The sequence below is a fragment of the Anarrhichthys ocellatus genome, unplaced genomic scaffold, assembly GCF_004355925.1.
Source record: "Anarrhichthys ocellatus isolate YVR2014 unplaced genomic scaffold, GSC_Weel_1.0 scaffold1, whole genome shotgun sequence".
NCBI classification, from domain to species: domain Eukaryota; kingdom Metazoa; phylum Chordata; class Actinopteri; order Perciformes; family Anarhichadidae; genus Anarrhichthys; species Anarrhichthys ocellatus.
Genome location: NW_022280031.1, coordinates 16,142,169 through 16,156,865, shown reverse-complemented (window position 1 = coordinate 16,156,865; position 14,697 = coordinate 16,142,169). Strand labels below are relative to the sequence as shown.

The window sequence follows — 14,697 nt, the reverse complement described above, 5'->3', positions numbered from 1 at the left end:
ACACACACACACACACACACACACACACACACACACACACACACACAATCACTCTGTGTGACATGCATGCTCGGGACATCAGGCTGTTGGGTGTGTGAAGTAACTGGGTCCTACCTGTGTGTTTGTTCAGGTGCTGTTCTGGGGTCTGCGGGAGCTGAAGCGGGTGCAGCTGTTTGAGGTGGAGCGCCCCCTGGTGAGGGTGGAGTGTGCAGGAGAACAGCTGGAGTCTGAAGAGATCGAGAGCTACAAGACTCACTCCAACTTCAAAGAGCTGGTCCGCTATATCAACGTGGTCAGTTTCTAGTTATGGCCGCTGAAGTCCACAGATTTGGCTTAAAGAAATACCTTTACTCAATTGCAGGACACACCTGGTGAATATCCATTGCATGCATATGGAGTAGAGACATGGTTAACCTTCTGTTTCATCTTCCTGTGTTTGGTCCAATCAGGAGCTGCCGGAGCAGGCCTACCTCCACCCTCCTCTGACACTGTTTGTGGTGGAGCATCGGGCATTCGGTCGACTCGCTCTGGTCGGGACCCACGTGGTCCAGAGCCTCATAGACTACGCCCCGCGCCAGCTCGGGGGGGAGCAAGAAGAGGAAGATGATGAACCAAAAACAAAAGGTAAGAGCTATGATGGTATTCACGATAATAGTGGTAAAATGGTAAATGCACTGTACTTGTATAGAGCCTTTTAAAGGACTTTAACACTACATATCATCATTCACCCATTCACACCCATTTATACACTGATGGCAGAGGCATCAGAACTGTATAATCATTCATACACTTTCACAAACTGCAGAAACAGCCTGCGGGGGCTAATTGGGGTTATTTTAATTGTCTGATTGAAGGACGACCCTGCTCTACCACTGAGCCAAATCCACATGTGAATTGTTTTGAAAACCTCCAATGTGTCCTACAAAGATCAATCTGTCACTTCATCACGCTGTCAGTCACATAACTGAGAAGCTCTGTGATGTTTCTCACAACCATGCTCTCTGGGATTCGTAGTTTTAATGGACAGATTTCTCTGTGTCTCTCCAGTGAGGGAGAATACGAAGAAGCTTAAGCCTCTGATGTCAGTGAAGAACATCGGACTCAGCGGCCTGTCAATTAAACAGTCAAAGATTCCCTTCAACCCCATCAAGCTGGTTAATGTACGTATATTAATCTTCTCTGTGAAAAAAAGAGATTCAACCAGATTCAACCATAAAGGATTAAAGAATGAGCTGATGTTTACACTCAAACCCCTTCAGGCTCCTCTGAAGAAGATGATTGAGACGGTTGAGGAGCTGGAGGAGGAGACACCAGAGAAGGAGGAGTTGGATTGGTGGTCGAAATACTACGCTTCACTGGAGGAGATGGAGAGACAGGTGAGACACTTATTTACCTGTCTGTCTGAATAAATGTGTTAAAAACATTAATGCAGGAATACATACAGGATAAATTAGAGAGGTAACTTTATGAATGAGGTAAAATGCATGTAGCATAAAGAACTACCTACTTCCAATGTGCAAAAAGTCTGAAGAGAAATTAGATAAAAGAAATCAGCGAATATGATGAGATAAATCAATTTGATCTCAGGTCAGTATCCGCATTCACAAAAGAACAAAGAAGAAAAAGAATATGGAGATGTTTTCTCGTAGTTATGAGATCTTTATCTCATAGTTTCATGATTACAAGAAAATTGCATATTACTTGTTTCAGGACTTTTCCAACAATTAGTACGTGAAACAAGACAGAATAATGAGAAGTTGAAGAAAAAACTAAATGTTAAAACTGAACTTCTTTACAGTTTTCTAAAAAGAGACTAAAAATAATTTATAAATCAGTTCTTTAATCACCGTGTCTGATGTGTTGGCTCTCTGCAGGCTGCTGAGGACGAGGAGGAGGAACAAGCTGAGACCGGTACAGTTATAACTCCTACTTTAATATTTCAGTCCCATTTTGCCATATTTCTCTATTTAGTAAAAATATGAAATTATTTATTATTTTAATTATTTTCGAGCAACAACACACACAGCTGATATAAGTCTCAGAGTTGAAGTGTGTTCAGCTGCAGTTCCTCTAATGTCCACTAGATGCTGCTGTGATAAATCATAACACTATGGCTGTACTGAAGTGAATAGGAACCACGTAGTTTTAATAAAAGTTTAAGCTAAGCTCTCAGGTGATCATTTACATTCTTCTCATGTCAGTCTGAGGGCAGATAATTAGAATCAGTGTTCAAATTACACAAGTACACTATGTCGCCATGTACTGTATGTAGTGTGTCTGGTATGTGATAATTGAACATGAAACTCCAAAACCAAAGGCATCTTCTGCTGCCTTAAGAGCCGTCACTTTTCTGGGAATGCTCTCCACCAGATTTTAGATGGTAAAACATGAGGAGAGAACCAAAACAAATATATGAACCATACAACAGACATACTACAAAATGAGCATAGAAATATATGAAAAACAATGTTAACAGTTGTGTTTTATGTATTTGTTCAGATGGGGCTAATCTGACCATGGCGAATATTGAAGATGATGAGGAGGAGGAAATAGTGGTGGTGGAGGTTAAGCCTCCCAAACGCAAGAACATTACCACACTAACGGTGAGAGCTCACTGTGATTGACAGCTTACAGTCTGTCAGCTTTACCACTTTACAACTGACTTCCTGTTTTGATGCCGTTTTGATGTGGAAAGAACAGACATTGATGTTAACGATCTTTATTAAGTTCGATGAACTATATAATGTTCTCACTCCTCCAACAGCACAGCAACAGCAAGAGCTCGATGTCTGTATTGAATACATTTTTCTGCATTATTTACATTTGATCAACCGTACGCACCCCCGCTCCACAGACTCGCTTTTCCATAGGGGCGTTTTTGAAGTGGCCGCGCCTGTTGCGATGTGTCTCTGTGTGATCGGGGAAAATAAGAGTTTCCAAAGAGGTTCTTCCTGAAGGAGGTTCTACCAAGAACCGTTTCCTTCTGAAGAACCCTTTTTTTTTTGGAAGAAATTATCTTTGTAAGACTAAGGGGTCCAATAAGAACCCGTTTTATCCAAAGAACCCTTTTTTGGAAGAAAGAGTGCTTCAAGGTTTGTTGAAAGAACAGATTTGAACTAACGTTACATTATTTTAAGTTTCTGCCTCTGTGTCTGTTCGTATGTTCAGCTGTATGGAGGCGACCTGGAGTCCGAGTTCAGTCAGTTTCAGGACAGGCTGCAGACCTTCCCGCTGTATAAAGGCAGAGCAAACATTGAGGATGACGATGAGGATGAGGAGGAGAGGCTGATGGGAAAATACAAGGTATTGTGGATGGGAAGCTGTCTGCTTGTAGCTCTGATGTGAAGTGTTCATGACTCCATACTCTCCATCTCCAGGGCTCCTTCCTGGTTTATCCGATCGATCCAGGAGATGAAGAACACACCACTTGTCAGATCACCAAGGGAATCCCCAAAAACTCACCGTTCAATGTCTTGGTCAGAGTCTACGTCGTCAAGGTACTTGTCTCTCTGTTTCCATCCACAGACTGTCTTTGTCTCACTCACTTGAACCCGTCCAAACATTTTATAAAATCTCCTTTACACTGATTACATTTAAACGGTTGTTACATTCAAGGCCTTCAACGTTGATTAGACTTCTGACATGTGAAAAAATCAACCCTTTTCATGACAGAAACAACCAAATTAATGTTCTGCCTTTCACAATGTCTCTGCCGACAGCTGCATTATGGGTTAACTAGGTTTAAACAAAGTTGTTACAGTGTTTGTATTCTACTGTGTCTTCTACTGTCTCTGTTTGTGTCCTGCAGGCCACCACTCTGGCTCCCACAGACCCGAACGGTAAAGCCGACCCGTATCTGGTGGTCCGAGCCGGACAGCAGAGTCTGGACACCGTCGATCGATACATCCCCAAACAGCTCAACCCCACGTTCGGAGAGTCAGTACCCGTCTAGCTACCTGTAGCTGTTCAACACTCTCTGTCTGTCTGTCCAACTGCGTGTCTCACACTGTCTTTCAGGGTGTTTGAATTCACGGTGTCCTTCCCGCTGGAGACAGAGTTGGTTGTCATGGTGATGGACCACGATCTTATTGGGGCCGATGACGTCATCGGCGAGACGCGGGTCGACCTAGAGAACCGATTCTACAGCCGCCACAGAGCCACCTGCGGTCTGGCTCTCTACTACGACACGTTAGTATCACAACTACAACACGAAAGTCTCAGAACTACAACGTGTTAGAACAAGTTACAAGAACACGTTACTACCAACAGTGTCACACATGAGCACCAGAACGATGACATGATGGAACCAGAACGATGACATGATTAAAAAATGAGACACGGTGTGTGTTTTACGAGATGTGAAAATAGAACCAAGACAGTACAAATAGTAGGACATATTGGTACTAAAACTACAACACATTAGTACTACCTCTGCCACATAACATAACATGTTACTACCAAAACTGTGACTCTAGTACCAGAACTAAAACATGTGAGAACTAGAGCTCAAACAGTATGACATGTTAGAACAAGAACTATGAAACCATAAAACCAATACGAGGACATTTTAAATGAAAATGTATCAACATGAAATATTAATACAGGAACTGCTGTATGTGTTCAATACTTTGTCAGTAGATTTAGAGTACCTGTTTCTTTAAATGTCTATTTGTGTGTCCCTCTACTTGACTGTCTCTCTACAGTGAGGGTTACAATATATGGCGCGATGTGAAGAATCCGTCGGCCATTTTGGCTGAGCTCTGCAAGACCAACGGCATCCCGTCTCCAGAGTACAGACCGTCTGAGGTCAAAGTACTCAACAAAATCTTCAAGATCCCACCAGACGCAGTACCTGAAGGTAGCTAACACAGACAGACAGACAGGTAGAACTAGACTAGTCATAGGTAGGAGGCAACTTCTACTACTGACACAGTACTACTAGTACTACTAGGGTTTCCGTCATACTCTGCAACCTCCAGTTGCATCAGCGGCAGTAACAGTATTGTATTATACCAGAGTGTTGTTGTTGTTGTCAGGTCTGTTAAAGAAGAACCAGTGGACTCCCGAGGAGGAGGTAGAGATGGAGGAGCACTCAGCCCTGAGCGTGCTGTGGCGCTGGGGGGAGATGAACGAGTTCATCACCGGAGCCCTTCCTCTGGTCCCAGAGCACGTGGAGATCCGGTCCCTGTTGAACGAGGACAAACCTGGACTGCCACAGGTATGGTGAAACCGCTTTTAGTGAATCAAAAAGCTCAGGACAGAATCATTTACATGCAAATGCTGTTTAAGTAATGTGCTTTAATCAAGTCCACCGCATACAGTGTTCATTTTGGGTCTATTCATACATGACAACACATGGGGATAAAAAAAAAATAAAACTACAGTAATTGTCTAACGGAACTACCAAAGCACGTACTGCTGCACCTCGCCGCAACTCAGTCAATGCTATGTTGCATTGTACAATTAGTCTATAGACTAATTGTACTTTGAACTACAGTAAGCTGGGTTTTATATACAGTACTTGACTGTATCATAGTGTATTTGACACAGGGTTGTACAGTAGGTTACTGTTACATAAATAGCGTTTGAAACAGCTGCACTGTGTTTTGAACAGTCAATACAAATTCAGTTAATAATGAAACTGTCCTTTGCATTGTTTCATATTCATGTGATCGATAAAGAAATGTAAAATATATGGTAATCTGTATGAAAAAGAAAGAAAAATAAATTGTTATGTTGCTGTTGTTGTTGTACTTCTACTGGTTTACTACACGTCATCAGCAATGTGTGTGTGTCCCAGGGTTACCTTCATATGTGGGTTGACATGTTTCCAACTGATACCCCGGCTCCGCCTCCTGTTGACATCAAGCCCCGCCTAGCTGAACAGTAGGTCACACACCAACAGTAGTCCAATAGAATCTATATAGTACAGTAGAGGGAAATAGAATCTATCGAGTACAGTAGAGGCTAATTTAATATAGTACTGTAGAGAAGAATAGAAACTATAGTACAGCAGAATCGATTAGAATCTATCAAGTATTGTAGAGTTGGATAAAATCTATATATAGTACAGTAGAGTAGATTAGAATATATTGAGTACACTAGAGTCAAATATAATCTAACAAATACAGTTGAGTCAAATAGAATCTATTGAGCTCCATAGAGTCGGATACAATCTATATAGTACAGTAGAGTGCAATAGAGTGGAAACTAATCTTTTGAGTATAGTAGAATAGAGTAGAGAAGGAGTTACAATAAGTAACCCGTAGACATAAAACAGATGTAAACTTTGTTGTTTCCATGACGACAGGTACGAGCTGCGAGTGATCATCTGGAACACCGACGACGTGTTTCTGGACGATGTCAACCCGTTCACCGGAGACCCGAGCTCTGACATCTACATGAAAGGGTTCGATTCACGAGCACACACGAGATTAATCACAAGGGTTGTAAAATTACTGGAGTCGGTCCCGGATGATATAACGTCATGGTGCTATCAGCGGTTGCAATCCGTTCTGGGGGTTTTATTCTGTTCTGATCTCTGCAGATGGATAAAGGGACTGGAAGGAGAAAAACAGGAGACTGACGTCCACTTCAACTCTCTGACCGGAGAAGGAAACTTCAACTGGAGATTTGTGTTCCGCTTCGACTACCTTCCCACTGAGGTACACACACACATATACAGCTGGTGACACCCAAAGACTGTATAAGATAAGATTAACCTTTATTAGTCCCACTGCAGGAATATTGTCAAATAGATTTGTATATAAGAAGTGGCTGTAGTCACCGCGACGTAACCCATTGGTTTGTGGTCTGCGATTTTGAAGCCGCCATCTTGGAATTTTGCAACCAGAAGTGAAACGAGAGGGTGGAGCTAATTACAACCAAACGCTGAATCAAACATTCTTAGGCGACCAAAATGTTACAATTAACTTTTACTACTGAGAACAAACTGTGAAAGGGTTAAAGGTGTAAGACAAAAACAAGGCGAACGCACAGACCGGACAACGCTGTGATAGTGACTTGTCGATCACAGTAAGCCCGCCCTAAAGCATACTCTGCTTTATGATCTTTTTTACAATAAATGGATAATTAATTTACCAAATGAACATCATGCTGTATTGAAGAAGACTTGAAACTAGAGATTGAGACCATAAACTCATGTTCACAATGTTTACTGAGGTAATAAATCAAGAGAGAAGTAGAGTCATTTTCTCATAGACTTCGATACAACCAGACTTCTTTTTGCAACCGCAAGAGTCGCCTTTCCTGATCACACCCCTGCTCTCCAGAGGATGAACCTTTTAGATTTTAATGACCGCAGGATCTTTCCTCAGGACAAAACTCGACAATTTTAGAATAGATAAGTGTTCATAATGTGGCTGTAATGACCACTAGGAGGACGCTAACAGTCAGTCTGGTTGTTAGTGAGCGTAAATCTGCTCCTCTCGTCCCGTAGAAAGAGATGGTGTTTAAGAAGAAGGAGTCCTTTTTCTCTCTGGAGGAGTCACAGTTTCGACAGCCGGCTGTTCTGACGCTGCAGGTCTGGGACTACGACCGCATCGCTGCCAACGACTTCCTGGGTTAGACTACAAATTCTCAAATATTTCACATATTTACCTTTACTGGAACAGACTTATGATAAGTAAACACTTCCTCCATGTTTATGTCTTGATAAATTCAGCGCAATCTCCAATTTTCTAAATGCTGCACATGTGTTGTCAAATCGGCGAAGATGTTTTTTCTTAATTTGCTTCTGTGTTTATTTGCATGTGTGCTAAATGCTACTAAATCCTACACATTGCTCCTTTAATTTGTAGAGCGTTGAACTCTCGGGTCCACCGTAAAAAGCAGCTCTAAGGGCACTTCACTCCAGAAATCTTAGATCTCCATATCTCCAAACATGGACAAATAAAATCAAAACATTTTAAATTGAACATTTCAGAGTGGCCTTAACATGGACCTGAGTTATGTTTCACGTCGCATTTTTATTCAAGATTCATGGTGCATTATGGGACACAACAGCTTCACCAGTGTATCCTCTCTACATTACAGAGCAAATGATGATGATACTAACGTCCTCTTCCTCCTCAGGCTCCATAGATCTACGTCTCAACGACATGGTGCGAGCGGCAAAGTCACCCAGTAAATGCACGATTCAGATGGCGAAGGAGCGGGCCAGCCCTCGGTTATCCATCTTTCGCGCCAAGAAGATGAAGGGCTGGTGGCCGCTGACCCGCCTGAAGACGGCAGAGGACTTCGAGAGGGAGGAGAAGGAGGCCAAGAAGAAGGGAAAGAAGAAGAAGACAAAAGACAAGAGGAGTGACATGAAAAAGGAGGACATCGAGTACACTGACAGCAGCGGCAGCACTTTCCTGCTAATGGTACAAAAAATATACAATATATTAATAACGCGAATGCTGCACGACAAAGCCGTGACACAGCAAATATAAATTTGCTTTTAAAGTCCCTGCGGAATGGGAATGAAATGAGTCTTGACTTACTTAATGCTTTAGAAATGTACATTCTACTGAACTCAACATGTGAGACATTAGAGTTCAGGTGAGGGTTGTTCTATTTGTTTGTCCTGGTCATTGTCGAAAGGCTTCCATTACAGCACTGACGTTAAATATTAACTCTAATTTAAACCCCTGTATGTGTTCGTGTGTGTGTGTGAAGGGGAAGGTGGAGGCGGAGCTGCAGCTGGTGGCATTAGAGCAGGCGGAGGGCAACCCTGTGGGTCGGGCACGCAAGGAGCCAGAGCCTCTGGACAAACCAAAGTACGACACACACACACACACACACACACACACACACACACACACACACTGTTAAAGGATGGGATCTTGCATTTTTTTCACACCAGAAAGAGGGAAAGCGTCTTTGTGAAATATGTGGTTCTTGGTGACGTAGTGACTGCTGCACTAGTTGATAAACTGCTGTAGCTGGTCAGCTAACGGCTATCACGCTAACGAGCTGGGAACATGCAAGCTCTCCAAGCTTCTTCTTTCTCTGCTGTTTGCTCCCTTCTGGTGTTTTATTCTCAGGATTTTACATCTTTTCAGTCAACAAAGAGATACTGAAGAGGGGGAAGAAAAGCTCTCTGAGCTAGCGAGCAGACACAAAAGACGTGTTTGCATTGGAGGAAGAAGTGCTCAGATTTTATACTTAAAGGCAAAGATGCTCTATAACACAGATGCCACATTACAAGCTCTGCCAATGGTCTGAAATGGTAAACACTTCCTATCTCCTAAGTGTCTCCTAAGGGTCATGACGTTTTCGCTTCTCCTTCCGCCTCGTTTGGAAATGTGGCTAACGTCGTGTGGATGGATGAAAGCAGATTCTATTTATATTCTGTATTTTCTTTTGCTAACATTAGATATTAACACAGCTAACAGTCAGTTGTCAGTTTTAAGATCTGTGTTGTTGAGACAGAGAAAGGTCTCAAAGTTTACTTTCTCAGGATTTATTTGTCTGAAAAAATTCCGTTTTAGTGTCAAAGTGAGTCAAATCCCCCCCAAAATGTACCGTCTCCTGTCCTCCCTCTAGTCGTCCCTCCACCAGCTTCACCTGGTTCGTCAACCCGATGAAGACCTTCATCTTCCTCATCTGGAAGAAGTTCAAGAAGTTCATCATTGCTCTGGTCATCCTCGCCATCCTCACGCTCTTCCTCGCCCTCATCGTCTACACGCTGCCACAGCAGATCTCCTCCCTCATCATCAAAGGGTGAAGAAATCTTCATCACCTCCTCCTGAATGTCACAGACTGTCTCAGGCTTCTGATCCTGAACTGATCCACTTAACGGCTGATTAAAGTCATATTTACTACGAAGGCTGATCAGTAAAACTCTTGATTTTATATGTTGACACTGGTCGTATGCAGGGTTTTAGAAATACTGAGGTCTAAAAACTGAGTTTACCAAAAAATGCTTTTAATTGCCTTTAATTGATCTAAACATGTGTATTTGGAGAGCAAATATTGGCGACAATTAGCTTAGAAACCATGTCAGTGGGCAGTAGCATAAATGATCTGTCAAGCAGTAATACATGAGAATCAGGTTAGTTGTTGCAATGAGTGATTCTCTGCACTACATTACCCAGCATCCTCATTTATATAAACACATCCTGGGTCATGGGAGTAAAAATCAGGGATTTTTTGTTTTAATCCGTCACAAGAAGATATTACTGGACACCTATTACTGCAGATTTAAATCACATATTTATTATTATGTAAATGATATGTCTGAGTGGATAAATCAGCACCTTTCCTAAACATAAACATAACGCTGTTGTATAAAAGTCTAATTGTATTGATTAAATATAGTTGTAGTTTCAAATTTTATATTTTGAAGGTAAATAAAATAAATAAGTACATTCTCTTTTTTGGTTGAATTTTGCACTGACTCAGATCTGAAGCTGATATTACTCATTTGTACCACTTTGTTATATATATATAAAGTGCTCATTACAGACAATGAACAAACATCCTGATGATTTAGCTGTTCTAAAAATGTAATGTTTGTCCTGAGGGTGGCGCTAGAGGAAAAGTCATGTGGTCATTCAAACCTAGAGGGATCATCCTCTGGAGAGCAGGAATGCGATCAGGAAATCTCATGGCAAAGTAGATAATGAGATACGAGTCTGTGGACTCCAGGTCACATCAGCATCCTGAGCCAAGAAATATACAAACGACCACAGGAAGTGACTCTTTCTTCAGAAAACAGTTTTCTCCTGTTGAGATAATTAAATATAAATAATGGGTCAACACAGTTTGATTTATAAAGATGAGGGGAGTGAAATAAAAGTCAGCCTTCAACCTCGTCTTCAGGCTGCTCAACAGGAAACAACGTGTTTACAGAGTCTCGCTCTGATTGTTTCCTGTGAGACTCTGATGATGTCGGATCATGTTGAGACAAACTTTGGTTCGTCGACCAGAAGGTTCGGAGACCAGAAGGGAAGTGATGTCAGACGACCAGAACGAGGTTCAGTTTGTGCCACAAACACTGGTGGTTATTTTACACCACACTGGTCTAAACTAAAATCTAAGATATCTCAACAACTGCTGGATTGACTGCCGAGACATTTGGTACTGACATGCACGGTCCCCAGAGGATGAACCACACGGACCGTGGTGATCCTCCGAACCTTTTCCTCAAGCGCCACCATGAGGTTCACATTTGTGGGTTTGTGTGAAATGTCTCAACAACTGTTGGATGAGTTGCTGTGAAATTTTCCCACAAAATGATTTCTAATTGGTTAAGTGAGCTTTTCATCAAGTAACTAAAGTAATTCAACTTTATTCTTATTTGTACGATACTTTGATTTATGTCCCAAAACCTGAAAAACTAACAGCATTCCCTGAAACCTCAGCTCTGCATTATTTAATGCTTATCAGCAAACGTTAACACGCTAAAGTAAGAAGGCGAACATTATACCTGCTTAGCATGTAAGCGTTGTCGTTGTGAGCATGCTCACTTCAGCATTTAGCTCGTAGCGATGCTGTGGCTAAGTAGGCTTCACAAAGCTGCTTGCATTGGTCTCGACTTTTAGGCCCAGTTCCAGTCCGGCCCCTACAGCCTCCCACTGGTTCGGTCTACATTACTCCGTTCAGAGAAGAGGTTTACAAAACAAAAGAAATGCCACCAAAGATGCTTGGGAGTTTTATTTTTTCCCAGAGCCTTAGGTTGGTCACAGTCAGACAGGATAGTTTGTCCCGAAAACTTTCCGCTGTATGAATATATGTATATATGTATGTACGTACACCTTGAAGAAGGGTGCTTCATTCAGCTGTGAGTGTGACTACAGTGTTTACCCCGTCACGGAGTGAGAGGGAGTAGGGACTGGATGGGAATTGGGCCTAAAGCGTGATCCATGCTGCACACATCCATGAAGATTGATGACTGTTCGGGCACATATAACATTTTCTAACAAGGTGAACGCTGACGGAGAAAATGGAGAACTTTGAGGAGCTTTGTGAATGTCGGTTAGAGAGTATAAAATATCCCAACGTTTCCCCCTTCACGGTTCTTCATCAACTCATTTTCATGTGACCGTCCTAAAGTATATCCGAGGCTTTATTCTTTAAAGAGTCTCTTAATAAAACCCTAAATGGAGATTTCTTTCCTATTTTTGTGTTTATCTTTTCTTTCATTGTTATTGTAAAAAAAGTAAAATTTGAAGGTGGTTTAGAACATTTACAGTGGAACCCTGTTTTCACTCACTGTCAGCAGGTATGACATGAACTAAATAGACACCGGTGTAACGGGGATTACGGTCAGCAGGGCGCGCTCCCGCGGCAGAGAGCACCGTCGCCGCCGCCGCGCACCGTGAACGCGCCTCTCCATGCGGTTTGAATAAAGAAGGAAAAAGCAGGAAAAAAAAAAATCAGCTGATGATGAAAAGGCTTGAAGCTGTTTCTGGAGCGGAGAGCAGAGACCGGTTTGATTCCCTCATCTGAAGCCGGTCCCGGTGTCCAGAGGTTCCGGTTCTCCGCTCAGCTGCTCCGTTCTTTGTCAGCCGGTTCACGCACGGAGGGACCCGGGCGGGTTTGTGGGTGTCTCTCTGAATGAAGCGGCTCTACCGGGGAGAGACTCGGTGGTTTTTAACACGCTAATGACCCGGGACCGTCTTAATATTTCTAGGTTTCTGCAGAACCGGCGCGGATCGGGTTTATTTCCTGTTGGATTTTTTTACCACCTTTTGTTCGGAGCAAGAAGCGGCTGATGCTGCTGTTCACGGTGAAGTCACACTGACGGAAGAATCACCGGATCAGGTCTTTAATTACCGTTTTTTTTTTTAATCAGCCTGTTAATGATCATATCTCTTCACGGGACTGTGAATACAGCGCTGATGGGATTATTTCACATTTGAATAGGATTATTGAATTAACATTATTTTATTATTCATCATTATAGATCCTCGTCCGGTTTCCTCGGTCTTTTGTGTGGAATTGATCTTTCAGGACCTCTGTTAGACTGTCCCGGTTCTGTCCCGGTGTGTCCCGGGTTGAGGAGCACCATGCCGGAGTGCGTGTCGGTGTCCGACTTCTTGCAGGAGGTTCAGGAGGACTGGAGCTCGCCCACCACCTCCTCCTTCACCTCCAAGATGATCAGCTGCAGGAACACCGTCTACCTGCTGGAGGAGGTCAGTACTGACAGAGGTTAAGGTAGTTAGTACTAGTTACTAGTTAGTAGTAGTGGCACTAACTAACACTGGTACTAACAGATGTTCTGTCTGATGAATGAGACCAGCTGTGTTTGTTATTCAGGGCCGGTCTGAACTGCTCAGTGGCCCTGGAGAAAATAATAGCTGCTGGGTCCCCAATTAACGTCCCCTCTGTGTGCACTATGTAGGATACAGTTTTTTATTCATTCAAATCCGGTTGATTATCAAGCCTGTCTTCTAGAAATTTAGTTTATATTCTACAAATCTGAATTATTGTTTAAAGAAATGTTTTTTTATGAACATATCTGCAAAAGATGCAACAAGTTGAAACTGAAAATATCTGACAACTTAAAGTTGCCGTCAAAAGTTTAGTCACACTTGTGAGGGACATATGTACGTATCGGTATTGAAATTATACCTGTGATTGTTTTATTCTCTTGTAACAATCATTGGAAATCACAGTTTATTATTCACAAAAATATTCTTTCTTGAACAAATATCCTTTGCATCTTCTGGAAATATAGTAAAATCTAATATTTCCCAATAAAGAAACCACCAACAAATGATAAACAAACTAGTTTTTTTCCGTAACAAAGAAGTACATTTCCCAGTAATCTGTCACAGATTAGAGAACAGTTCCAGAAATAAAAAGTAAAAGGGAACATAAACTCTTAACTCCCTAAAGGCGTCCTCTTTGAAATGATTCATTTTAAGGTAAAAAACCTGAACTCCAGGAAATCCAAAATGGCTGTCATCTGCCCTAGAGCGGTAATAATTACAGTTACAATCAGGGATGGGCAGCATTTCTGATACTTGTACGATGAAGGTTTTTACGGTTCTGTTTAGACGACTCAAAGCGTTTAATCTAAACTAAACCACATGCAGCACTCAGGACTTGAACCCTGGCCCTGTGTTAGGGAATCAAATATAATAATAGCTGCAATAAATAATGAATCATCATTTTGATGAAGGAGCTTGAGGAAGCGTTGTCTGAAAGCTGTAGGTGTTTGGTACGAACCAAACTATAAAAGTTTGGTTCGAACTGCTTGAATTGTTGGTTAAGTTGAATTCTCTCTGTTGCTGTCAGGATTTAGTTTGTTTGCGAAGAGCCAGATCTTCCTTTTGCATCTTGCACAGAGTAAAAAAAAATATATCTTTTAATGACCTCACTGTCATCGATGAACTCTGGAGCTCATTTAAATATCACCAGAGATAGAAAGTTATTTCCTAAATTAAGAAGGTTAATAAAATTCGTCAGAGGCCTTAAAGTCGCACCAAGTTAGAGTCACTGAGAATTTTCCTCCAGTAAGAACTGATTATACTCTGACACGCTTCATGGCTCATTTCTGCCTCAGGGGGTCTCCTCTCGTGTTAATCCGGCCTCTCCAGAGTCCACGTTGACGTTGAAGTCCAAGAAACAGTCAATTATCAAAATAGTTGAATTATTTTATGTCCATCTGCAAACCAATTAATCGACTAATAGCTGAGAACAATCTGCTGCTGTGAGATGTCTGTTTCTCTGTGTTGGAGTGTG

At 42.0% G+C, this 14,697-nt stretch overlaps 2 protein-coding genes across 6 annotated transcripts in view; both read left to right on the top strand.

Moving 5' to 3' along the window:
* Positions 1 to 10,378, top strand: part of fer1l4 (fer-1 like family member 4) — a 25,991-nt gene extending 15,613 nt beyond the window's left edge. Inside the window, exons 27-45 of the mRNA XM_031849635.1 lie at positions 119 to 292; positions 450 to 624; positions 1,048 to 1,160; positions 1,260 to 1,376; positions 1,875 to 1,911; positions 2,500 to 2,603; positions 3,169 to 3,303; positions 3,378 to 3,497; positions 3,809 to 3,936; positions 4,018 to 4,188; positions 4,704 to 4,858; positions 5,037 to 5,218; positions 5,801 to 5,886; positions 6,311 to 6,409; positions 6,548 to 6,665; positions 7,460 to 7,583; positions 8,095 to 8,384; positions 8,680 to 8,780; positions 9,550 to 10,378. Coding sequence (XP_031705495.1) covers positions 119 to 292; positions 450 to 624; positions 1,048 to 1,160; positions 1,260 to 1,376; positions 1,875 to 1,911; positions 2,500 to 2,603; positions 3,169 to 3,303; positions 3,378 to 3,497; positions 3,809 to 3,936; positions 4,018 to 4,188; positions 4,704 to 4,858; positions 5,037 to 5,218; positions 5,801 to 5,886; positions 6,311 to 6,409; positions 6,548 to 6,665; positions 7,460 to 7,583; positions 8,095 to 8,384; positions 8,680 to 8,780; positions 9,550 to 9,730 — 2,610 coding nt within the window. The 3' untranslated portion in view covers positions 9,731 to 10,378. The remainder of the gene's footprint in view (positions 1 to 118; positions 293 to 449; positions 625 to 1,047; positions 1,161 to 1,259; positions 1,377 to 1,874; positions 1,912 to 2,499; positions 2,604 to 3,168; positions 3,304 to 3,377; positions 3,498 to 3,808; positions 3,937 to 4,017; positions 4,189 to 4,703; positions 4,859 to 5,036; positions 5,219 to 5,800; positions 5,887 to 6,310; positions 6,410 to 6,547; positions 6,666 to 7,459; positions 7,584 to 8,094; positions 8,385 to 8,679; positions 8,781 to 9,549) is intronic.
* Positions 10,379 to 12,309: 1,931 nt separating this feature from the next.
* Positions 12,310 to 14,697, top strand: part of unm_sa1614 (un-named sa1614) — a 20,103-nt gene continuing 17,715 nt past the window's right edge. For 4 of the 5 annotated variants that reach the window (XR_004212682.1, XM_031844218.1, XM_031844200.1 and 1 more), the window contains exons 1-2: positions 12,310 to 12,771; positions 12,914 to 13,142. Coding sequence is in view for 4 of the 5 variants with exons in the window: in XM_031844218.1 (XP_031700078.1) it covers positions 13,017 to 13,142 (126 nt within the window). In the remaining variant the exon portion in view is untranslated. Of the gene's footprint in view, positions 13,143 to 14,697 lie in introns of all 5 variants that reach the window. The other variant, XM_031844209.1, reaches the window with a different exon arrangement.